The sequence below is a fragment of the Aulostomus chinensis genome, chromosome 15 (genome assembly GCF_037954235.1).
Source record: "Aulostomus chinensis isolate RoL2024-O1b breed Wild chromosome 15, RoL_Achi_v1.0, whole genome shotgun sequence".
Classification (NCBI taxonomy): domain Eukaryota; kingdom Metazoa; phylum Chordata; class Actinopteri; order Syngnathiformes; family Aulostomidae; genus Aulostomus; species Aulostomus chinensis.
This window is the reverse complement of record NC_141334.1, coordinates 25682928-25709276: the sequence shown is the minus strand read 5'-3', so window position 1 is coordinate 25709276 and position 26349 is coordinate 25682928. Positions and strand designations below refer to the sequence as shown.

Below are 26349 nucleotides of genomic sequence, written 5' to 3'. Positions count from 1 at the left end.
CAGGAGTTCAGGAAAAGCAAGGTACGCAGAAAAGTTTTGAAATGGAGTAAACATTGAGGGAAGTACCTTGGAAATGGAGCGCAGGCTTTGATTGATACAGATGCTCGTTGACTTTGCTCTGAAGTTTAAAAAGTTTACATGCTGAAACTCACAAGCGCTTAAATTCTTAGCATTTTTTTCCCACTGACGGTGCAAGAAAATAGAGCACCAGGTTACCAGAGAGGCAGTTAAACAACAGAGCAAGCACGTCCCGAGGGTCAGGAGGCGAGCAGCGGCCGACTCGCTCTAGCGGGACGAGTCAAGGGGGTTCAGGATCATTCTTTTGCCTCATAATGATTCAATGAATTCAGAACATAGTTTTCTGACGTAAAATATCGTTTGAACTTTATACCACTGAATTTTTTTCAAACAGGAGAAAACCGGAGGTGTTCAGCTCAGGAAGACCGCTGAAGCGCATTGTGCGGTCTGTTCTACATCCTTTCCCAGCTCGGCAAACACGGATGTTGTTGGGAATGATTTGTTGCTGTAGCTGTTGTACAGCACACCGTTAGCTTCAAGCTAAATACACTGTCTGTTGCTGGCTCTTTATGTATTCTGGAAAGACACAGAAAAAAACGTTAGAAATCCAGACGTTCTCTTTTGGGTCAAATATTATTATGAAGTGAGACTGAGACCCGTATCACTGCCGCTGAGACACGCGCAGGTTGCTGCAGGGATGCTGCTGTTGTTTACCAAGCGCAGGTCGTCACGCTGGTGGGAGTGTTTCTTAGCCTTAAATGCTTCATCATTTTCATTGGCCTTCAGTGAGAAAAACTACAGCCTCAGAAATACAGTGAGTCACTGGGATGGCCGGAAATCATGCTTTTCTCTCCGATGTTTGGGACTCTGGTCTTTAAATAAGAACAAAACAGGGATTTCTAGAAGCGCTCCTGCAATCAGTCCACATTCAAGGAACTCTAAGCTGCACACAGCAGATGTTTGGATGAAGCAAATACTTGTTGAGGTGTTTCTGTCGCAGCTTTTAAAAAGAGAGGCACTTTTAATAAATTGCTACAGTCCCCTGTGGACTGTAAAATTTGTCCGCTTTAACTCTTCAGTTGTGATTGTGGACTCTGTTTTGGACTTTGATTTTGCACTTGAGAGCATTTTTGTACGGTTCTTTTCTTCTTGTGCCTGTTTGCTTTATTCTTCCATCTTTATTTGCTTCCCTTTTATTTCTGTGAGCACCTTTGATGTCTCATCAGCTCGAGGACCAATCAGCTCATCGATTCTGATCCAGTCACTGATCATTTTACACTGAATGTGTCCGCACAAGACACACGAACGTCGGCGTCCAGTGCATCTCTATTACCCCTTTCACACTGCACCAGAAACGCGGGTCAACGCAGGGTTTGTTTGGCACTCTGAAAGAGTCGACCATGTTGTCGTTTGTTTACATCTCAGTATTCCGGCGCACGTTTACGTAAAATGATGACGTTGTCAGCGTGATGACGTACGAGAGAGAAAAACAGGCACGCAGCCTCACAGCAGGAGTTCAGACCCGTCTTCTGGAAGCTTGAATGCGCCCTGATGCTGAGCAAATGTGGGTCCAAAAACCCACGTTGACACGCATTTTTCAGTGTGAAAGGGGGACACGTTGCCTCCTGACAGTCACACACACACGTGATACCCTCACAGTAGGGCCTGGTGAGGGAACTGTTAAAGTGCCTTTGGTTCTACGGTGGCCGGACCACAGTGAATACCGGCAAAGTTTAGGTTGAGAATCATACCGTTGCTCTGGTTTGTTTGGGCATTTGGGCAGCTTCTGAAGGCAACTCTGCTGTTAATGCAAAGTCTGACTTTAAAAGAAAACCAACACGAATCATGATAGTAAGATACCACATTTTATTATTGTCAGTCTTAAATATGAGCACACACTTTTCATCAAGAAAATACATATCAACCAACAATCCTTTACAATGCAGGGAGTCAAAGAACATGATGCCCCCCACCCCACCCCCACACCATTTCCAATCTGAAGAGCCTCGTGAATGCATTGCCAGGGAATGGGTGGAGTCTTGGTGGATCCTTCAAAATAAACACCAGCAGATCATGTGACTGCTGCATGATAATCTCCTGGCAGATGAGGCAAAGACTCGATTTCTCATGTCTGACCAAAGTCCTTGTACAAAGAAAAAAAAAAGCCCTCCAGACTCCAATAAAAATCACACAAATGTCACAAAACATCTAAAATTAGCACTATCCAGTAGGTGCAACACAAGCTGGGCCGTTTGTCTTAATGAGATTCAGTGTTCTTCAAACCACCCTCCTGCCTTGCACATATAGAGACAAAGAAAAGAGACACACTTGTTTTTTTGTTTTTTTTCCAACTTGGCCTGGGTTTAAACAGGGGCTGTGTTTGCTCCGGGTGAGAGAGAGAAAGAGTCCTGCAATCCTTTTGCTGCCTTCAAAAAGACAATGGAATTGGTCGCATCAATCTAAAAGGGCAGTGTTACTGCCAAACCATCAGCCTGCACTGGCTGACTGAAGTAAGACAAGCAGCAGAAGGTAAATGTATTCATGTCTGCTCAGTGCAGTTTCCTAACTGAACTTTGGGGGTGGATGAGAAATATTTTATCAGTGTATTTCCAAGACCCTCTCCCTAGTTTGCTTGGGTTTCATTATATTTTAGCTTGAATGAGACTTGCAGTGCATCTTTCACATCCCTTTTCAAAGTCATGCTTGGTGGGAGTCGAGAACATTTGCATTTGCAGTAATGCGCCAGCCCGGAAGCTGACTTCTTTAATGTCACTTAAAAAGAAACTGCAGTGTGATGGATGCTGCTTGGTCTGACAGAATAATTTCAATTAAACAGGTGCATGTATTTCCCATTGAAAGTAGGCAGATCCCCCGCTGAGTTGAGTGCGGCTGAGAGTGACGCAGGTTATCTGCAGCTGTAGGCAGCATGCAGCACGGGGGAAAAAACAATCAATGTTCAGTTTTGCACTCGACTGTTGATGAGATTAGTTGCATAAACAGAATGTTCCTGCGGCAAAAAAGCTGCCGTCATCACAATAGGTGAGACGCACATTCCCTTTTAACAATGGAGGATCGGCCCTGTTAACCACAGCACAATACGAAGTCCAACTGAGAGATTATTAGAGCTTCCTCGACTAAATGAGCCATAAAATGGCAAATAGCTGTGCAACACAAAACATCACACCATCCCTCGAAATGTAATGTGATTGTGTTTATTAAACTGCTCTGCAAGTCAGCTTGTTTAACCTTGAGGCTACCAGTACCCATAATACATTGGAGAACACCAGTACTCAGTACTACAAAAAGGCCTCAGGTCAGAAAATAATGGAAATTAAGCCTGTAAAGACAAAGCCTGTGTAGCCTGTTGTCTCCACACGCCTTCCCTCTCTACATGTGTGGACCAGCAGGGATTTGACAACATGGAAATGAAAATGAAACATTTCTCTGGGCTGCACCTGACTCAGACCGACCAAAACCTTTAGGAAATGTGATCCAGTGGGATTTCTCTAGTGATCTAACAGCTGCTGAACCCTTGACAGGAAGAAGGGCTTTTCTGCTTCATGCTGCTTCTCCACTTCAGAGCCTCCCATTTTTATCATTTTTTTCAGACCACATTTCTCGTCTTAGTTTTTTTTTTTTTGCATTGACAATTAATTCCTTCAAAGCTGGTGAACACTCAACAAGATTCTGAGCTGATAGTTGAGCAGCATGTTTCATTTTTTAGTTGTGCTGAGAGCGAGGGCTGTCAGAACCCACAGGCTCGCCACCAGAGGTTCTGATGAATGTCAGAAATGTTGGTCAGCCACCTTCAGGCTCTCGCTCAGTGGCAGCAGGCCTCGAGGCCTTTGCCTGTGTGAAGCTGTCAATCGTGACCTGCATCAATGTGCATAGATACCACGGAGGTTGGTGGAGCTCTAGCAATAACACAGTCTTCTTTGAGGTTTCTTCCTCCACCTTTCCCAACCAATACAAATGAGAGTGACCTCCATGCTGATGCCAAGGCAGAGGGATCAGCAGAGGCCAAGAGGAACTACGGGGATGGAACCTAGAATTGGACAGTCTAGGCACAGCTTTAATGGTTCATCCAAAGCCAAAATATAACCTTTGTGCTGCTCAGTGCAAGCTGGACTCGAAAATCATTGCCGTGGTGAACATATGACGTTTCCGCTGAGGTGAAGAACCTCCTCTCTTCAGGTTCATGTAGAGATGTGTTGTATTTCGACAGTAGCTCTACTGTTGGATACAGATGTGTCTGTTCGGTGAAGCTAAGTGCTAACGAGGCTTTGTCCTTCATCATGGACTCCTTTCACTGCTACTTTGACTTGTTGAAACAGGAAAAGCACAAATAAGTGAAAACCTTCACTAGTTGTCAGAGTCAGCCACGTCAGAGGGGCAGTCCTCTCCAGAAACACCACCAGATAGCGAATGAATACAAGCACCAATGATAACCTACATTAACTCTTGCCAGTTGTGCTGTTATGACGTCAGTAGCAGAGCAGGAAATCAGACAGCATGAATGTTTACCTGTGCTTATATGAACCAAAACCGTGATCTTTCCCTGATTCACTGATTCAAAATGGGGCAATGGTTCCCTGGTGGGCCGCGATGGTACTGCAAGTACGCCATGAGTATGATGAAGATGTAATTCCTGATGATAAAACTACAAAGCATGAAGCGGTCTTTCTGAGGACACGTGAGAAGTCATGAATACAAACAGTGAAAACAAGCTATAGGGAGCCCAGGAACTGGTGAAGTCACATGACATCAATGGAACCGTAGACGCATCCACATACAAGCGACTGCTCAAGAGTCATGTTGACTGCTGGGATGATTTTGATGGTGTATGTGGACATGTGAGTGGACACCATGCAGCTGCAGCACTCTGTGTATTTGCTTCCCCTGTCAGTCAAACAGGGCTCGTCTGAGTCCAAACTATCTTTTCTTGTACACTGACAACATTTTATTGTACCTAAAGCTGTACAAAAACTATGCTGTATCAGAGGGCCGGCGCAAACCACTTACAGCTGTGTGGGTTGAAGGACGGGCTGTGATTTTGGGTAAGATGGTGTGAAATCTGATGCTGAGTGTTTTTCCATGTTTTGACAAGCAAAAATACAGCGTAGAAAATCACCATCGCCACTTAGTTTCTGAGAATTGTTAATAATAGATAAATTGTCATGTGTATGAAAATTGTTAACCAATTTGCACTGCATGGTGGTAGACCCATAGTCACGTTTCATGACACTGTTCATGCGAATAGATTTTAGTCTTGTGTTTGTTCATCATCTTTGAAGATTTTTGTACACCACTACATCCTGTTGTTGGTACAAAGCCAGCATGTACGGACTCAGGATTGCTTCCCCAGGCAGCGTCCGGTTGCTGCCGCGCCACACAACAGGCCACACATTTGTGAATGTTGGGGTTCCCACCTGCTCCCACATCTGTCATCTGACGCGTTATTTTAGCCAACCAACCCTGAATCCTCAGGTTCAGGTCTTGAATGTGGATCTGCTGGCACCACACTTGGCACTTATGGCATGTTTGCATTTCATTGTGAATAGAAATGACATTGTGCTGTGGTACCCACCCAAAACGTGTAAGATGCCTCTCTCAAGTACTAAAAAATGGTTGTCTTGCACTCATGAAGGAGTTTCCCCTCTTCGGCATCACGTCTTTGAGGCTCCAGAATGCAGGAAGGACCAGGCACACATCTGTAGCTTGAAACTAATGGAGACAAAAACCTCTGTTGAAAACTCCCAGGCATCTCTTCGTACCCGACTGAATGACTGAATGACTTTTCAACGTACTTTTCAATGGATTACTGAGTTTCTGAGTTTACAGCTTTTAAATTTGACCAGATGATGCACTTCAGAGTTTGGAAACTTTTGGACAGTTTATAAGTGGATACATGGCTGGCTCTTTCTGCATTCTGGACCCTGAGAGAAGTAATGCAGGAGCAACAAACATCGTTGGGAGCTCAAGACATTTATAAATGAGTACTAGAAAGGTAATGCACGGTTTTGGTTGAAGTGTCACTTAAATGAACTTGTAACTAATGTGAAGAACTGTCACCTTTAAGGGTGCGGGGGAGGAATGCTGACGCCAGGCGAGTCAACCCTCTGATATGACTTGAACATTTGAACCGGCTGGCTCACGCTGCACAGTCAACGTCACTGTTTTTACTTCCATCTGTGCTTTCCCTGCTTTCACATGTCAAAATATCATGAAAAATAATTCATTAAAAGGGTCTGTAGTGTGCTTGGCTGTTTATGTTGTACCTTTAATATAAAATTAAAATAAAAAAAAAACGAAGTTATTAGGAAAACAAAAACAATCGCCTGGAAGTGTCCAGTTGCCCTTCCTCAAACCCACTGAGAGGAAGAAGAGTACTGGAGTGATGGTGAAGCAGTTTAGGAGAGGGAGGCTTCTGCTGGTGAGTTGCAGAGAACACACACAAGCACACTCATGCCCAGATTGAATTTTTAAGGTGGTAATTGCTGTGATTTAATATAATTGGGCAACAGCTGCTAGGAGGTAGTAAAAATGTATGAATGACCCAGTTTTGACAATGTGTGCTTGGCTGTTGTACAAAGGAAATGTTGGCAGAAAAATACAATAAACTATCTCACCTCAGTCGGGTGTGTGTGTGTGTGTGTGTGTGTGTGTGTGTGTGTGTGTGTGTGTGTGTGCGTGTGTGTTTTAATCATTATTGCCGGGTAAAATTGTGAGCAAGATGTTTCCACATCTGGCTTCATCCCAGCCTTTCAAGTCAATTGAAAGCGACGAGGCTGTAATTGTTTCGTCAGCCACTTGAAGTGAACTCTCCTAAAGGGATCCTGGCGCCGACCTCCTTGGGAGGTGATCTGACTTCAGTTCACCTCAAATGTTTTTAATCTTGTGGCAAAATGATGATGCATAATAGACATGAGATCAGTGGTGCCATCCTTCAAGCTAGGATGAAATAATTATCTTGTCATTTCCAAACATCAGTGTTGTGGAGATGAATAATCGTCTGCAGCATCTGTCTCTGTCTCTTTTGTGTTCTGTGTGAAAACAAACCATGATTGGCCTGTCAGATTCAGATGATTATTACCCTGATCAATTTTGCTGATGGCCCTCTCAGTTTCATGCCTTTTTAATTTGGATATTAGCTCTTGTTTCACATCAAGGAGCACAATCCTTGTTATCCCCCAGAGCAACAAAGGGGCTGAGCTCAAAAGAAAAACCGAGGGGCTGGAACTCATTCTCATCCCAGGTCGTCAAACAGCAAGGCTGTTCTGATGCAGCCGTGCAGGGGACCCTGTGGCACCTCTCAGGAACACAGTGGGCTGTCAATTAAGCCCAAAGTAAAGCCATCCTCGTCCCTTTGAGCCACTGCTCCGGCCAGCTTGAGTGGCACTGCGTGCTTTCACTCCGGCCCTGGTGCCTCTCTCACTCTCTCCACGAGTTTTTGTTCTGTTCCTAATTGGACCTGAAGCATTAGCATTGATAGATAATGACTAGAACTGTTTATTAACTGCTGATAGTCACGTCAATGAAAAAAAAGAAAGAAAGAGCGCGGCTCTCCTAGAAATATGCTGATGAACACTCCAGCCCCAGTACTGATACCATATTGTACCACAAAATATCTTGACACAATCTTCTTGTGATCATCAATGTTATGCAGCAATACGCAGTGTGTTCGTGAACAGTGCACTGCTGGACGCAAGCGGTACACAGACACTTGCATTTTCAGCTCTATTTGACAGTACTAGCAGTAGATGTTGTAGAATATCACAGTATATTATGATGAAATTGTACCGTGACGCATCAAGTGCCCCGTACCGTCAGGTCCACGCCCAGTGAGGCATGTTGCAAGTGTGAAGGAGGGACAGAAATAGGTTTACAGCCGTCTCTGTCTCACTGAGACGTGAAAGGGTCTGTGTGTATGTAGTAGTCGTGTAGAGGTGCAGCAATACACTGTTTGCATTGAACATTACATGTACATTTATGTGGAACAGGGAAAAAATCTAACTGAACAGACAATATACTGTCTGGACATCCTCCTTTACTCTCATTTGGAATCCGAGACACATATTTAAACATTTAATAAAACATGTGAGAAACTGTGATACCATGAAAATTCTCTGCAGCAAAGTCTGGTTCTGTTGCAACTCTACTTCCCTTTCTGACACAGGGTGAGAAAGCATCCCTATTTGGCGAGCTGGGATGAGAACATGGAGGTCCTCGTGGATGGTGGGCAAGAATGTGGCTACATGCCTGTAAACAGATCTGTTTTCTTTCAGGGGGAAAAGTGGAGGAGAATGGGAGAGCATTAGTTCCGCTCTTGTTAATGTACTAATAAACGTACAGAAAAACAGTCAGTGAGATCATAAGAAGTGCATCACTGCACCACCAAGGAAGAGACTTACACACTAATTTGTTTTAATGCAGTGTTCCAATTTGATGTTGTGGTAATGAGATCCTACAAATGCGCTGGTGGTATCTCCTGGAGCTCTCACAGAGACTAACTACACTGCCAGTGATGTGGGAATACATTTTAAGACATTTTGCAAATCCCAAACCAAAAAACAAATCTGTTTTTTTTTTTGTTTTTGTTTTTTTTTGTCAGTATCACTCAGCGCATTTCCACTGCTGGGCAGGAAACTGAGTGAGGCCTGAAAGAGACATGGGAAAGATAAATGGCCAGCTTTTGTCCAAGCTGGAGTGTTGAGAGGTTTCTGATGGTTGCATAAAACCCTCACACTCAAAACAGAAAGCTGCTTCTCCAGATGCTGGTCGGACCCCCTTTCTCTGCAGTGCTGCACAGACGCAGTAACAACCCCCCCCCCCCCCCCCCAAAAAAAACCAAAAGCAAAACGTATCTCGTCATTTTGATGATGCAGGCTATACATCGAAAGATCAGAGCAGCTGCAGCCTCTTTGCTCAGATCTTGATTTCTGGAGTTGGCTTGCGTACACGATGATAATGAGAGCTGGAAACCCTTGTACTGTACATTTTGGTTTAAAGGTAACTACAGTATCATTTTACTTTTTCCCCCCAAAAGGACTTCTACAACCTCTCTTGATATGCTGCGTGTGATATGACACGACTAATGAAAGCGTTAATGTACTGACAATAAACTGAAGTATGATGACATACAGTGCTGTATAAACTGTATAAGTCTTTGGGTTATTGGTGTCTAAATACATGCAAAAGTGATTATTTTCTGTTAACATTACCTTTCCAGTGCTGGGTTGGAAAATGAAGAGGGACATTGCGTCAAATAACAGTGTGGTATTGAAATGGTATCATGTTGAAACAAGAAGCAACAGCTTTAATACACTTGCATTACTTAAGTCAGATGTTGACTCCGCAAAAATGGAGTGAAATCTCACTCCATTTTTAACTACGGCATTATAGTATTATTATTCTTGACACAATTTGTGTGTACTGGTAAAGAAAAAAAACAAAGCAACATTGACAAAACCTAGGATATTTGTCCTAAATAATTACAACTTGGTATCTTCTCAAAGTATTGTAAACTAAACAGAATTGAAAACATAGAAGCAAAAGATTAGCATAACACAACTCCAAGTATACGTCACTACAATGCTGGGACCAAAATTACTTGAAGGTCAAAAACAATTATGCTTTCAACAAGCAGACTGAGTGATAATTATTATACATTAAAATATGATAATTCCAGACTTCCAGCCGCAGGCTAACCTCGATTCATTCCACTTCACTGTCTCAGTTTGACATTGAGGTATTTAACTTTCACCTCTCGTACTTGCTGTAAATTTGCCTTTTCCTGGAGTTGAAATGAACATGAAATGCAGTTAAAATTTAAGACAAATCCATTTGAAACCCAGACACAACACATAAAAATCCCTTTTGTTTGGAAACATGTAAAACAGACAATCCAAAGGAATGAAATTTAGAGAGCAAATTCAATTCAAATTTGAACGATTTGTTACATCCTTGAAATCTTGAAAAGAGAGAAAAAAAACTGTAAATTTTGTTACATACTTTCAAACTGGGTCATCAGCAGTACCAGGACACTGAATGCACTTGCTGTGCATAGGTTTACTGTACGATTCCAGTTGAAAAAAAACAAAGAAAAATAAGATGCAAACATTCTCGCACACATGCACGCACACACACACGCACGCACACACACACACACACACACACACACGCTCAATGCTCTTGTTCAAATCCATTCCTCTTCAAAATCGGAGCAGAAATGGCAGGAACACTATGAAGAGGAGACAGGTGTGTGAGTGCACTCCCATCGCAGCGCCGCTGCCGTCCTGAACTGCTCTCGGTCCTGATGGGGGAACAGAGACAGAGGCATGAAAGACATGGCTAACTTCTCTCTTCTTTTCATTTGAGGGTTTATTCCCTCCTGTCAGTGCTCGGCTACCTATGGAGGATGAAAACTGCCAAAATCCTCAAGAGATTAAGACAAGCCTCAATAAATACAAGCTGTAATATGTAGAAATGATTCCATTTCATAAATACTGATATCAGATCACATTGTCATATTATTGCTTATATATATATCTTAATATATTTCTACATTTTATGGGTTAACGCATTATTTCCTATTTAAAGCTGTACTCATCACATGTATGTTAATGAGGGGGCGTGTCTTAATTTGTTGGTGGATTTTCATCACTATCCTGAACATCAAACAGAATTATGGCGTCTAGGTGCTTTGCTAAAGGTCAACACCGGATGGACATGCATGGGAAAAAACTAGAATAAATTAATATTAAAAATAAAAATATAAAGAGAAAAGATGATTTGTAAATACGACATTTGTTTGTGAAAATGATGCTTTTATTGCATTTTCATGTGTATTTGTAAATTAAGCTGCAGAATCATTTGATGAGTCAAGCTCTGATTCCCTTCATTTATTCACTGATTTGTTTATTCAGTCTTATTTACGACACAACAGTTCAGGGCTCCGGATTGGCACTGGGATTTTGCAACCAGTCATCGTTTTCACAACTACTCATGCTTGCACAAGCTGACAGTTTTTCAGCTTCTCCTCCCAGCGCTAGAAGATCAGAGACTAACAATTAGAATGCGTCCACAGTCTCCGTTTACATGGTGTGTCAGTGCACTGTACAACTCGCACATAAACTAAACAGAAAACACGAGGCCCTCTCTTCCCTCCCACATTGTCTTGTAAAACAAAACAAAAGCATTGTGGATGAGTTGGCGTGGAGTCTGCTTGTGCTAACTTAGCTTTAGTTCCTTTGGAGGAGGGGGAAAACGTAACCAGGTCTAGTTCAGGTTAATAAACCTGTCAGTTTGTCTGCTGAGTCACACACACACACACACACACACACCAAAACAACACTACGAGCTGTAGCAAACGTGCAGGAAAGGTAAGCATGTGGAGCCACTGCAGCTAGACCAACACTTCAGACGCAACACACTTGTGAAGCACAACAGCAGCACCAAACACAGAGGCGGACACACTAATGGCACAGCATGGCCACCTCCAGTGACGCCATCTGGAAATTCAATACTGCATATTCTTATGCCTGGTGGGTGGATTTAAGCCCCCCCCCCCCCCCCCGAAAAATGCGACTGCAACGACTGGGACTGACAGGCGTGTGATGTTGTGTTTGACTGGAAACACGACGGCCAATATTTTGATGAGCAAAACGATGTATTTTGGAAGTGATTACAGTTAAAAAAGTGGTAACACTTCACTATTTAGAATTCTTAGGTGTCAGGAGGTTTTGGATTACATGGTTGTACTGGTCACATGGTCTGGAATCATGTAAGATACTCGTTAAGCAGCTTTCCTTACTTTCCTTGCTGCTCTGCTGCTGTAATGCCAAAACTGCTTGTGGCACAAAGCTTATTGGCTCCACTTCCATGGCAGGTGTTACTCTGACCCAGGAAAGATGCTCCTGAGTCTGCTACTGAGCACATCTACACCTCCAAAACTCCATCAGGCCACTTTAAATCCACGTTTCCTTGAGAAAAATCATCAAAATTGCACCATTTACCAGAAGCTGCACAAGCATCATTGGATGCAGCGTTCCAAGAATCCTCTCATCATGTCAGTGTTGCTTTAAACAGTGTTAATGGAGCCGGACTGCACCACGACGGAGTCTTGGTGAACAAACCATACTCCTCTAATTGCAGCCACTCCTGGGGTTTTCAATCGAATTTTAGGACGTTAGCATTCAACAATGCCCATTTGGGGGGATTCAGAGTGGAAAATGCAACCTGAGCAAAAAATAATAATAATAATAAAAAAAATAAGGCCAAACCAAAACTCACGCAAGAGGTCACCGCTACTGAACATAACCCTGTAAGAATTAATGTTTTGTAAAAGTGGTCAGTAGAATAGGTTGATAACAAAACAATGAAGCCTTTTAGTGACGAGTGAGGGCTGTGCTCAACGTGATGACACAGAGCAGAAGATGAATCCTGGCTTCCCCTCTGTTTTGACGTCTACTCCATGTATGTTTCCTCACTAATGGGCTGCTCAATGAGTCATATAGAAGCATATTTGGTATCATGGTATCATGCGCAAAGTTGCTCTTTATTGTTTTGTTTAATAAATGATACTTGTTCACCTTTATTCATCAAGCTTCATTTCTGGGATAAGAAATGTTGACGTGTCAAACATATTTTTCTCAGCTTTCATTAGCACACAATTGTAGACCGGAGTCCCAGAGTTATATTCAAATTTGCTGTATTTATTCATGTTTTTATTTTAGAGGGGATGAAAATCAACAGAATACATCTTTATGATGGAATCAGTGAATATTTAGGCTTTTCAGATTCCAGTAAATGAACCTTTGGACTGAGGACAACTTTGTGGCTGCCGCACAACGACTGCTTCTCTCTCAGGGACTCCTCGTGGCTTCACTCAGCGTTTCCTGTGGAGCATCTATCCAGTTAGCCTGTCACGGGGGATGACTGCTAATCCAGAACACATCTAATTAGAATGATGACGTTCACCAATAGTCAAATTAAATCATTTACACACTTCTGTTGGGTGAATTGTGAGGTTTTACCCCAGAGGAGCTGCAACCACCAGTCTTGAGGACACAAGGAGGGGAAGGTCAGATCTATTCCAACCTCAAGTGAGCATCTGAGGTTTTTTTTGCTTGTTTGCTTTCACAATTTTATGTGCAGGGTCTACAATGGCGATAACTAGAGGTAGAAACAGTTACACACACGCGCACGCGCACACACATAAATGTTAATGAAAGAGGATGAATACTTACACCAGAGGAAGAGCATGCAAAAATCAAAATGAGGCCATGTCACAGAGGAGGACGGTTAGATTTGCAGAGGAGAAAGATGAAACATGGTAAGCAGAACAGGCAGCATTGATCATTTTCACAAATATTCTGATGCTATCTGAGCTCACAGCGTTTGCCCTCCTCGTCCTCAAAGGTCCCGGAGGCCACATTCACAGAGTGAATACTTTTCTTCTTTTTTTTACAATTTAGGCCATATTAAACAGCCAAGAGGGTTCTTCTTATCGTCAAATACAGCATTAACGCCTCCCATGGCAGTTTGTGAAAATGGCAATGTTTGACAGGTGCCAGCATGCAGCTACTTCCAGAACATGCTGAAGAACATGCATGCATAACAAGAATACTGACCTTGCAATAGCGTCGAGCTAGTGGGTTGGATTACCACTACACCGGAGGATTGAATGAAACAGAGCAACACATCGGAAACTGAACAGCAACACTTTTTCAACAGCATGAACAGTTGGCTACTAAATGGATTTCTGCACAGTTGCATATTTCATTGAAGTGCATAATCCTGCAGGCGCGGGATGGACGGGAGTGCCGGCCTCCCCGTGCTCCCTCAAACACGCACACCTCAAACCGGAGGTCCTCGACTTGGTTTAACAACAGAGGAACGATGAGCAGCGTATCAAACAGAGTCCTGCGCCTTCATCGCATTTGTTGTATCTCGACTGTTTCTTTCTGCTCCATCTGCTCAAGGTCTCTGTGTGGCGTAGAAACATACTCTGTGTGCTGTCCTCGCTGCGCCTGCGCTCGTGATGACGGGACGGATCACCTCGTGTTACTGCACCCTCCAAGACTTTCATTTGAGTCAACATTTGTAGAGGCAGATAAAAGCACATTAATAATGGCTACATTCCATTAGTTACCCCAGACACTCACACTGGCAGAGCCATGCCCTTGGCACACCAAAATGGAATGCAGCCATCATTAATGCCATCGATTCCATCTGTGTTGGAATATAAATTTGTTCAATTTATAAAACTGTCATACCGTAATGTTAGAAATGAAGGCATGACAATCAGAGAGCCGGGATTGAGATATCACCGTGTTTCAAGTCTTTGCTCCTCTAAACTAAGATACCTCAATGCTCTCTAGAATGTCATATTTAGTGTGCAGACTTGAGGGAAGCACAGCTGAAAATAAGACAATCTGGGTCTTGCAACATTCATAATTGCACTGCCTTGATTTTCCACATGCACTTTTAGAGCATCCATGCTGAGAGAAACCTGCATGGGCTTTCAAAATAAGCAGATACGGCAAATATGCACATTATCATTGAGATGCCCTCGTACTAGTCCCATGAAAACAGGACTCAAAATATAATGACTGAACAAAGACAAAAGGCCAGTGGCTGCATGCTCTGCTCCTCCAAAACTTAAAAATAACGGATTTGTCCTGGAAGGCTACTGAGGGGCAGCGCTTTGGTCGGAATGAATGTACATGGACAAGAGCATCCCATCGACCTGACGGAGGATGCCCTGGATCCTGTGATCAAGAATTAAATGCAAAGATGGTGAAATGTGACGCTACACTTTTAAATGTACCATAAATTTAAGAGTATGTGATGCATGAAACTTTGGAAAGTTCCTAACACGACAATTTTCTGAGTAACAGCTTCAAGTACTCACCATACAGCAGGAAGCTTGTGTTTGAGGTCCCAAGTTTGTTGATGGCGACGCAGGTGTAGTTACCATAATCGCCGTCAGACACATTAAAGAATGTTAGTTTGGACAGCGACCCGGTGTTCACAATCTCCATGCCATCGAAGCCGTTGAAGATCCTGGATGTGAGCAAAAAGGTGGAGGAACAAACTTTGAAGGCAGCTCATGTTGGTGAGTATTTTCAAAGCCACTTCTTCCATGCTTGAGCATAAAGGAATTAATCGAACATTGTAGCTGAAGTTACAGTCTATCATCATACTCTCATATGGTCACGCCCTCATGAACTGATGTCACTCAGTGCTCACTGAGCTCACAGACGTGTACTGCATTACCGGTAGGCAGAGCTGGCTACCTCCTGTTAGCGGCTTGTATAAACCTCCAAATGTTATATGCCAAATGGATCAATGTCATTTTGTGGATGTGTGACCATTTATCCACAATGTTTACAGATGAGGGCGGCCCAGTGGAGCACTGGTCAGCACTGTGGCCCCCCAGCTAGAAGGTTGTGGGTGGAGCCCCGGCTGTGTGAGTCTCCATGTAGAACATGGATGGATGAGGTTTACAGATGAAACACACCAGTCTACAGCACAGCTGTGACTTCGTGTTCTGCACTACAACTTGTTTTTTAGTACATTCAAATGAGCAAAGCCTCCTGTTTGACAGCCAGTTGATCAACAGTATTAATAATTATGAGCTCAATAAGCACACAAACACTCACTTCTTCCTTTTGCCTCTTTAAAATGCACATGTAAAATCAGAAAATCACCTTCTGTCGTCTTTATACCACTCAAAGTCTGCCTCCGGCACCGCGTCAGCCTCACACTCCAGCACTCCTCTCTGGCCCAGAGTCACACCAACATCTCTTCCCTCTGACACAGTTGGAGCATCTACAGGCAGGAAGTGACACAAGAGAACACTGTGATCGGGAACACACAGCCGTGCAAGTCAAGGACAGCCTGACAGGTGCTGCTCTGCAGCCACCATTTTAAAGCGACACACTGACAAGAAGCGAACACCAATCTCCTACAGAGACTCCCCAGAAGCTGAACCTAATCCTTATTTGGTACTTTTGCTTGATCAATTCTTGACAGATTAATTTTCAACATGTTCACGTTATTCCTTGGTATCCTACATATCAGGGGTGTTATGATCTCGATTCTAACTTAGGAATTTAGCAAAATTATGTTTTTCAACTATCAAAATCAAAGTTTTAGATGTTTTTATGTCTTCAGCATTGCCAACTAGGTGGGGTCCATCTGGAAGGCATTTAATGAAAAACAAACAGAGACGGACGCCGGCACATTAGCATTAGCATGTTGAAGCTGCAGTCACCATGCTAGAACACGGCCGTCACACTGAAAATGGCCGATTCTGGTCCCTGACCGTGCAACCGGTGCAGCCCTGATGTTGGCATGATTACCGATGCTGCTGCCTTCACATTATATTCACTACAAATTGTGATATTTATGTTTTTAAATGAATTTGAATAACTTACATGAATGAAGTACTTATTGACATTAACACATGTGGAGGTTTCATGAAACCATCAGTCCTCCTGCTCATCTGGTCATTAGATTAATGACCTTTGATTTTTACAAATCAAGACTTGGTAGTCTCGCAATCTACAAATCTGTCAACTGATTTCTTTGGAAATGTAAATGTAAAATGTAAGTGCACTGTGACATTGAAATTGGCAGTCCAGTGGAGTGGAGGATCTGGAGAATGTGACACCCTACTAAACATCGAGGACTCACAGTTGACAGTGATGTCTACAGTCTGGACGTCTGTGTCGATATCGTTGACAGCTGTACATTCGTACGTCCCTGCTCTCTGTCTGGAGATGGACGGGATTTCCAGGTACTCATCTTCTGATGTCAGGTCCCCTGCGAAAGATCACACACACACACACACACACACACACACACACACACACACACACCAGGTGTGACAGTTGGTCTTTCAGAGGGAGGAGTCAACAACTCAGCTGTTCACACCGCATCCCTGCGTGTAGCTGCTGAACCATCAGGCCGCCGCTGCTGGAGGGGAGGGTGATGACTGCACCAGCTCATATGAACTTAGATCTTGTCAGACATTACAGTAGGAAAACAAAACATCTAGTACCAAAAGAGAGCTCAGTCATGACTTCAAGACAGGAATCAAAGCTCTTTAGTTGAACATTAGCGGCAGCAGTGGTGACAGATGCCTTCATTCTCGTAGCAACCTGTTGAGGGACGCCGGTGTGTGTCAAAGCTTACCAGGTAAATATCTTGACGTGCCAAATCACACCAGACTTCTGAACTGTTGCTTTCAGTTCTTACAAAAACCAGCACTTGACCTGGCTGACATTTCTTCTGAGGATGACACAACATTTGATTAGCGCTTTGTTCAGCCCCCACTCATTATCTGTCTGAATCTGTCTTCTCCTGTGCATGTGCACGTGCTTGTCTGTGTGTGTGTGTGTGTGTGTGTGTGTGTGTGTGTGTGTGTGTGTGCTCCAAGACTACATTTGAGAAATGAGAGTGTGAAGAGAGGAAAATGCCAGCACCACTGGTTTTCCTTGTATCACTATGACACACTTGACAGAGACATTTAATACAGCACTCAATGTACAGAACAAAAGACATAATTGACTTCAAGCCTCCTCCCAGGATGTTGGTCGGTGACAGTAATAAATTACACATGGATTCACACTGCTGGGTTTCGGCACATTACTCTGAAGGTTGTTATGTCCTCGCGGACGCGCCAATCACTTGACGAGGAATATCAGGAGAGCTCATATTTTAAAGGTGTTCAGGTTCCAGTCTGTTCCATTTGTCTGCCTTCTCTCTCATTTGGCCAATAGAGACCGCAATGTCAGTTAAAGCCGTGCTGTAATCCTCCGAGGAGGGTTAATCAAGACAAGGCTGCCAGCTGATGCACCATCACAGAGAGCATTACATTCATGGCACAAAGCTCCACTGCAGTTTAAGCTCTGACACGCTGGTCTCATTGAATGGCATCAAAAATAAATACATGCACAGAAAGAAAAGAAAAAGATAATCGTAGCAGGAACAACACTGGTGAGCTTGTAGCTGATGGCTTGAATTAACAAATGTTACTGCTGTCAGTGGCATCGTCCACCTCACCCCTCGACCGTAGCCCCATGGTGGCATCATGACCTGCGGCTGTAGCTCATCTGAAATGGCTGCCAGGAGAATTACCAGGATGCTACAGGGCCCTAAAGGTGTTATCCAGTTATTTGCAACTGGAGGTAAAGGGAACAGTCCACATGTAACCGATGGGATCCGTGTCTGTCTTCCACATTCCAAACCTTCCGGTATAATCAGGGTCGTCTTTGACCAGTCACGTGTTCAATAATCCTCAAACACTTTGAGTTGAACCACAGATAAACTCAACCACACACGACCATCAGCAGTGTGTGTGTATCAGTGTTTCAGCTCAACACCAGAATGCCGTCACACAGACCGTTGCTTCCAACCAAACACACACTGGGGGCTGAGTAAGTGTGCTGCGGTCTGCAATCGAGGATACGACAGATTCCACATCAGAATTTGGAGGAGTGTCTGTTTCTTCCTTTACTCTCTGTGTGTGACAGCGGTGGACGGACAGTCGATCAGTGCGCTGAGACAGAGGACGACCTCATCTGCAAGCCACACACTCCACTGTCTTATAGAAACCTAAGCAGTTCGTCACCAAACAAGAAGTGTTTTTTGAGTTTGACTATGAACATCTGTTCACGGCTCCGAACAGTCTCTACTCTGACATCTGGAGTGCCAGAAAACCTGTGCAGAGGAGAAACGCATCAAGACACCAAAACAAGGAAGTCAATGGCAATTTGCACTTTTGGGTGACACAATATTTTAACACTGTGCAGGCTCCCCTCCCCTCTGCACTCACCAATAACACGCAAAAGAGGAACAAAATTAAAAACAAAAAGAAATCAACTGATAGCTGTGTGGTGAATGTGTTCCAATCTCCTATGCTATGAATATCACTCTACAAGGGTATAATAGGAATAAAGTCTCCACAGCTTTTTAACACCTTACTATCCACTCTTGCATATCTATTCCCTCTATTAACGCATGTGCATTTTTAAATTGTAAATTCTCAGTCAAAGACCACAATATGATAATGATGATGGTGATGATGACGGTGATAGGATGGACGTTTGAGCACGCGTAATGCTCCTCTCCCTCCACCATCAGGGCCTCCACTGGCTCAGCGTAACAGGTTGCAACCCTTGAATCATGCTCTCATTAACAGAAACTCACCTGCACCAGCGCTCATTTAAATGAAGCGTTTGACTTCCTTCTAAACTGCTTTTCCTCCCCAATTAGCCCGCGTTATATAGGAAGTCATTAACGGTTGTTATGGTGTCCTCTCACAGCTACACTGCTGAACATGCTCATGAGCTTACCCTCTCATTTTAATACCCCTGGGTTTACACTAAACAGCTAAACACAGTTCAGCAATCCACTGCTATGATTTAGCTTCCACCCAGGGCACATAAGACATGAGCTGCCCGTCTCCTTTCTGATTCTGTTAATGAGGACTGCTCGGTTTGTGGCCGAGTCATTACTGAGCAAGTCCTGTGTCCTGTACTGCCATCAAAGTCACATGCCGGGACATCGGGGAGACCACGTGAAATAAGCTAGTCAGGAAAAGAAAGCAAAGAGAGCCGGGAAGTCTCGAGAGAGGCCAGAGCAAGATAACGTAACCTTTCTGTGTCCCTGAAATGCCACCCTCAAACTGAGGAGCACAAAAAAGAAAATGGGGTTGAAAATAGAGAGAGAGAAGGAGACTTTCGTGCGCAGGGAAAGAAGAACAAATTTGGAGAGGAGGAAAAAAGAAGACAGGAGAACAGATGCTTGAGGGATACAAGCATTTAAGAAGAGCCAGCAAGGGATTGTGGTTAGGGAGAATCTAAATGGATGAATCCAAGCATGGGGTGGGGGTAGTGGTGGGGGTGGGGGTGGGGGTGGAAGAGAAAATAAAAAATGGAATGGCAGATAGGAGCTGTTAATAGACAGAGGAACAACACACAAGCAAAGGGAGAGTGGGAGTGTGCGCGGAGATGTGGCGGCTGTAACCAGTGTTGTCTCCAGGGACAGATACTCAGAATGAAATGTGTTAAAAAGGAAGTGACAAAGCTTTTGATACAATATTGAGAAAGATGGCTCATTTAAAAGATGTCCAAGAAGACAGCGATGAAGAGCTGCAGCGTGAGTCTCCTGCTGCTGTCGAGCTAGCGAGGTAAATATATTTATTTTTCAATGATTATCAGCCTTCGGCGTATGGAATTTCTTAATGTGCCAGGCCTCCTTTGATGCATCATCCTCTTTGAAGGAAACAGCCATAAAAAGGGTGAGTTGAGAAAAGAATCATAAAAATATAGTAGCTCTAGGTTCTACATATTACCACACCGCAATAAGGCAGCTTTACTTCTATTGAAGAGGTTTTCCAGCGAAGAGAATGTGTTGTGACAGTAGGCTTTAGATCTGACCCAGCAGCAGCACATCTGAGCGCACAAAGAATGAAAGTAATCCCTCAGACCAGTAGTCCTCTCATAGTCCACAGCGTGAGACCACGGCGCATGTAGACTGTCAGGGGTGGAAAGGAAGGAACACGCTTGTGTTTCAGCTCATGCCTGATACATCCAGTAAGACAGGGGGAACATGAGAGTCAGAGCACAGACCTCCATCTTGACCTGTCCCCCAAGCCCTCCAATAGACGTGACGGTAGAAAAGGCAGATTCATGTGGTAGCTGGACTTTTCTAAAAGTGACTAAAACCCGACTTTTAAAATACCAGCTAGTTCAGCTGAAATCCTACTTTTGAGACTGACAGACCTTTTGAACGCAGTTGAGATTCAATGTGCATGAACATGCACTTCAATCTGACCTTAATCAGCCTGCTGTTCCACTGCAGTGATTTACACTCAAAACATTTTTATGATGGAAATGATTTCATTTCCATAAAACCACAAGTTTCTCAACCAGTGACTTTTCCCAGATGTATTTTATTATTTCTGAAGGTTCTAAAATAGAGAAAACAATATTCCCCCTGCAGACCAGTGATGAAGTATTATTGATTATTCCTATGCGTATGTGTGCACCCATGCATGCATTGGTGTGTGTGTGTGTGTGTGTGTGTGTGTGTGTGTGTGTGTGTGTGTGTGTGTGTGTGTGTGTGTGTGTGAGAGAGAGAGTATTTCAGACGAAGCCGTCATTCGTCTTAGAATGTTGTGATCTGTCTGTTCGTCAGCAGCCCATCAGAGAGGAACATAGCAGCAGATGGAATAAACAGAGTTGCTTCCACACCTTCCTTGGTGTTTATCTGTTGTCCTTCATTTTGTTCTAAATAAGTTGCATTACAGTTGATAGATAGAGAGAAGGATAGATGGATAGATAGATGGATGGATGGATAGAGAGAGAGAAGGATAGATAGATATATAGATAGATAGAGAGAGAGAGAGAAGGACAGATAGATGGATAGATAGAGGGATAGAGAGATAGATAGATAGATGATAGATAGATAGATAGATAGATAGATAGATAGATAGATAGAGAGAAGGATAGATAGAGAGAAGGATAGATAGATAGAGAGAAGGACAGATAGATGGATAGATAGATGGATAGATAGATAGATAGATAGATAGATAGATAGATAGATAGATAGAGAGAGAGAAGGATAGATAGATAGATAGATAGATAGAGAGAGAGAAGGACAGATAGATGGATAGATAGAGGGATAGAGAGATAGATAGATAGATGATAGATAGATAGATAGATAGATAGATAGATAGAGAGAAGGATAGATAGAGAGAAGGATAGATAGATAGAGAGAAGGACAGATAGATGGATAGATAGATGGATAGATGGATAGAGAGAAGGACAGATAGATAGATAGATAGATGGATGGATAGATAGATAGATAGATAGATAGATAGATAGATAGATAGATAGATAGATAGATAGATAGATAGATAGATGGATGGATGGATAGATGGATAGAGAGAAGGACAGATAGATAGATGATATAGATAGATGGATGATAGATAGATAGACTTCATACCCATTGGGAAATTTCAGCTGATAAAGTCCATCCATCCATCAATCCATCCCTCCATCGCTCCATGTTCTCCCTCTTATCCTGTTCAGGGTGGTGGGGGTGGAGCCTATCCCAGCAGCCTTCCCCCTGGACAGGTCACCAGTCCATGGCAGGGCCAACACATAGAGACAGACAACCATTGGCTCTCCCAGCCACGCCTACGGTCAATTTAGAGTCTGGATTAACCTGGTCCCTCTTGATGTCTTTGGACTGTGGAGGAAGCTGGAGTACCAGAGAGAACCCAGCAGGAACAGGGAGAACATGGAGACTCACCCAGAAAGACCCCGTGCTGCAGCCGGGGCTCCACCCACAACCTTCTTGCTGGGGGGCCACTATGAGGACCACTGCTCCACCGGGCCGCCTACTGATAAAGTCGAGGTAAGGAAGTACAAGCAGCAGACACCATGAAATACATAAAGACATCCGAACCCAGCAGATACAATAACTTAGTGCCCCTGGCAGGAGGAGCTGCTGTGATCAGACATTGTACCCAACCTGTATGTAACGAGAGTTAAAAAAGCTAAAAACTAGCCAGCTAAACACAAGCCAAGGCTGAATAAATACATAAATAGATGCAAAAAAGCACCTTCCGCCATAAGTGCACAAATAAATAAATGAATTTAATAACTAAGATCAAGATTGCACAGTCAGATACTGACCCAAAACTGCCCCCACCCCTGCAGGGAGGAGCTGCAGAGCCTTATCGCTCTGGGATTGGCTGCATGACTCTGCTGCTTAGCAGTGATGTCACGCAGAGGATGCTACAAGATGGTCAGTAGAGTCCTTGTCCTAGCCGCCAACTCCTGATCATGAGCCCGACCACAGAGCCATCCCAAGATCTTCTTCACTTCCCTCTCCAGAACACAAAAGCGTAGAAGAGCCTGATGACTCTGATAGAACGTCTGCAGGAGATTCTCACGCACATCACTCACGTTCTCCGCCCAGGCCAGTTTGCTGTCAAGCTGCAATCCAAGATATTTCTATGTATGGATATTTTTATGACCTGACAGTCTCAATAGTCCCTCAATGGAGACAGACTTCGTTCTGGGTCAACTGAAGGAGTTGTCCACTTTATTCCAGTCATCTTAGAAAAGTCTGATGTTTGTTATTGATTAATTTATGTGTGAAAAAAAAGTGAAGCGGGGAACTCAAGCTGGGCGGCGTCCTACTGCCACCTGCTGCCTGAGGCAGACACACATCAATGGATAGATGGAGCAATGAATGCCCCTCTGCAGGAGGAGCTGCGAGGCTGCATGTCAAATAACCAGCGTCACTACATGTTCAGCATCGCTAAGAAACAAGCAACATTTCAAAGATGACTCAGGTGTGATGCTGCTGCTCTTCAGTGCGAGTCTGTGGGCAGAGGTCCTCTGTGACAGTGCACGCCGGTGCTGTCCACAGCCATGAGCGCCGGCGCTGGAACAAAGGGCAGGCCAGACTGCTCTTCATCTTCTTTACTCAGGAAAGATTAAAGTAGTAATTTCAGCTTTTCAGCAGCCTTCAGAGGAACTTGAATCAGTTCTATTTTAGCGCCTTCACAAGAGGTTTAAAATGACAAGACCTTGCAAGAGGACAGTTTCCTCCTGGGTGGAGTTCATTTCATTTTTTTTCCCGGCCTTTTTTTCCTACTTCAGAGCAGCTGGAAATGATTTATGGTTTAAAAAGAACATGTGGGGGAGAGTTTGTATTCTCAAGGGAGTGAGAAAATATACAGCTGAAAGGACATTCTCCACATTACATGGATTTATGGCATCATTGGTGATTATTTGGCAACTTTACCAGTGTTATGTAAAACATTTGAATATGATAATTGATGAAGTATTCAGTTCTCTGCAAATTCAGTCTTTAAAATCAACCCAATTTCAGGTCCTAGAGGGGGCGCTAGAGGAAATGACCATGGAGGGTATTCATGTCAAATGTTCTATGACTGTCTGGTGCATGAGTGTGTGGTGGTTTTGATGATCCCAGAGGACTGGTGGGTGAGACTGGTACCAGTATAACTACGTCAGTTCGTTCATTAGCGGGAGAGAATGTGGTCCATGAAAGAGAAGGATGAGGGGTTCTAAGACCATGATCCTGCGGGATCCATGAAGAACACCAAGGAGGAACATTTGTCATATTAACGAAACAAACTGGACAAAACAGCTGAACTGTATTAAAACCAACTATTTGCTGTTTCAGTGCAACTTCTCATCAAAAAACCTGCATGAGATTCATGAAAAATGAATCTGAAGAAATGAAGGGGCGACAGACAAAAGCAGCAGCATGGGGCTCATTCTGATCAACACCGGGGGGGGAATGTTGAGGGTCCTCTGGGTCTACAGTCCTGAATGTTTTCTCTACGGTCCTGAATTTCTCATATTTTTTAAATAACTTTAAATTTGTGTCATTTCTGCTCAGTCTCACTCTGGAACGGCAAATCAATGAGCATTCTCACCACAGCGCTGACACTCGGGGGGCTAAACAAACTCACAGCAGAGCAGCTAACAAGCTGAGGAGATGTGGAACAAGAGAGGAAGCATTACATGAGGAGGAGAGATGAAGAGGGGAGAGCAGAGGGCATGAGACCAAGAAGTTAAGAGACGGAGAGAGATGAAAAACGTCTGATGATGGAAAAGATGGCTGCAATAGAAGTCTGGATCTGTGGAGTAGGGGCGAGAGAAGAGGGGGAGGCTTCAAAGAGTAAATGAGGAAGAAAATGAAGGAGAGAAAAGAGAATGAGATGTGAAAACTTGCAGAGAAAGTTGGGAAGAGATGAAGATGTACTGAGAGGAAAGGTGTGAAGAAGAGAAGGAGAGGGAAGAGCAGAGGGGCCAGGAGCAGATGGAAGAGAAAAGGCTATTTGCTTCATCTGTTTTTGGCATCCTGGGTTTATGACGGGTTTTTTGTTTTCTATTTTCTACTTTCCTTGGTGGGCAGTCCCAGAGATAAATGAGAGGAGCAGAGAGCGAGAGAAGTTAAAAGAAAATTGGATAAAAAAACAAGACTACCTTGAGATAATACTCCAAGAGCGGGTTGTGGATCAAACTGTGCGATTCCTTGAAGGAGTACAACACCATTTGAATAAATATTCCTCTGTTGGTCCCATATTCAATTTTGAGTATTGAAACCACATTTCCTTGACATTGTTGGGGGTCTGAATGAACATGTAGATCATTCAAGATTATTACGGGACCGAACTCACATTCAGTCCGGGAATTTACTCCAGTAAAAACAGCTTTGGTGATTAGCTGTTTCCTGCAACTCCCTACCCTTCCTCCAGTTTGAAAGATAAAAGTAAGAACACTGGAAAAGCAAGTAATAAAAGGTGAAAATGACCGCAGTAAATTTAACACGTCCTCTGATCCATGCAGCCATCGCTGTCCACTTTGGTGTCGGAACAACTGCATAATTCAGCATTGAGTTGTATGCCCCCGCAATGAGTGCCACAGTGACCTTGACCTTTCACCACTACGACCTTTTCAGTTCATCCTTCAGTCCCAGTGGACATTTGAGCTAAATTAGAAGCAATTGCCCCCTGACAGAGATACAGAACTCTACTTCAGACACGGCACCAGCTGGCGCTCCTTCAACAAGCCTCATCGCACGTTTCAAGCCAGCACGTATGATGTTTTCACTCCAAATGTCTTCACCCCAGCGAGTGAACCTGCTCCAGCTGCTCCACCTGCTCCACCAGGTGCTCCACCTCCTCCATCAGGTGCTCCAGCGTGTTCCTGAGGCTGGTCTGGTGCCTCCGTGGTGCCTTGGTGTTGGGGAGCAGCGGGAGACGTTTGCTCCATGGACCAAGAAGAGGCTGGTCTCTGATCAGTGGAGTCATGAGGGACGAGATGTTAGAGACACTGCTTGAATCTCATTGTGTTACGTTTCAGTTGACTGTCGGTTGAGTGTCTGGACCCCAGGAAGAACGGTCTTCACTGAGGTGAAGACTAATAATAGACATAAACCCCCAAGGGCTTTGGTGGATTCGTGCTGCTCCCATTTATAAGCGTAAGGTGCCCCTGGTGTGAGAAAGGATGGATGAATGACCTGAAATCATAGTCTCTGGTTGGACTTGGTCAGGGGAGGACAAGAAGATGAACAAATAAAAACAGTTTGACAGAAATGGAACCAACCCTGGTGGCAGGGCCGGCTCTCACCACAGCTGCACGTACCGATCCACTTATCCCATCTAAACAGCAGTGAACTGCGGGAAGCCGACGGAACTCTCGTGCCACCGCCACAGCTCCCTCAACCTCTTCACACAGACCCCCCCCCCTCTTTATTAATGTGTAACTT

General features: G+C 43.9%; 1 protein-coding gene across 3 annotated transcripts in view; it reads right to left on the bottom strand.

Annotated features, from left to right (window-relative positions):
• Positions 1-8876: 8876 nt before the first annotated feature.
• The window catches only part of ntm (neurotrimin), a 485612-nt gene continuing 468139 nt past the window's right edge, over positions 8877-26349 (bottom strand). For 2 of the 3 annotated variants that reach the window (XM_086225657.1, XM_086225655.1), the window contains 5 exons: positions 16720-16848; positions 15732-15852; positions 14933-15084; positions 13650-13685; positions 8877-10330 (listed from right to left, as the gene is read on the bottom strand). In XM_086225657.1, coding sequence (XP_086081783.1) covers positions 10230-10330; positions 13650-13685; positions 14933-15084; positions 15732-15852; positions 16720-16848 — 539 coding nt within the window. In that variant the 3' untranslated portion in view covers positions 8877-10229. The remainder of the gene's footprint in view (positions 10331-13649; positions 13686-14932; positions 15085-15731; positions 15853-16719; positions 16849-26349) is intronic. The other variant, XM_086225658.1, reaches the window with a different exon arrangement.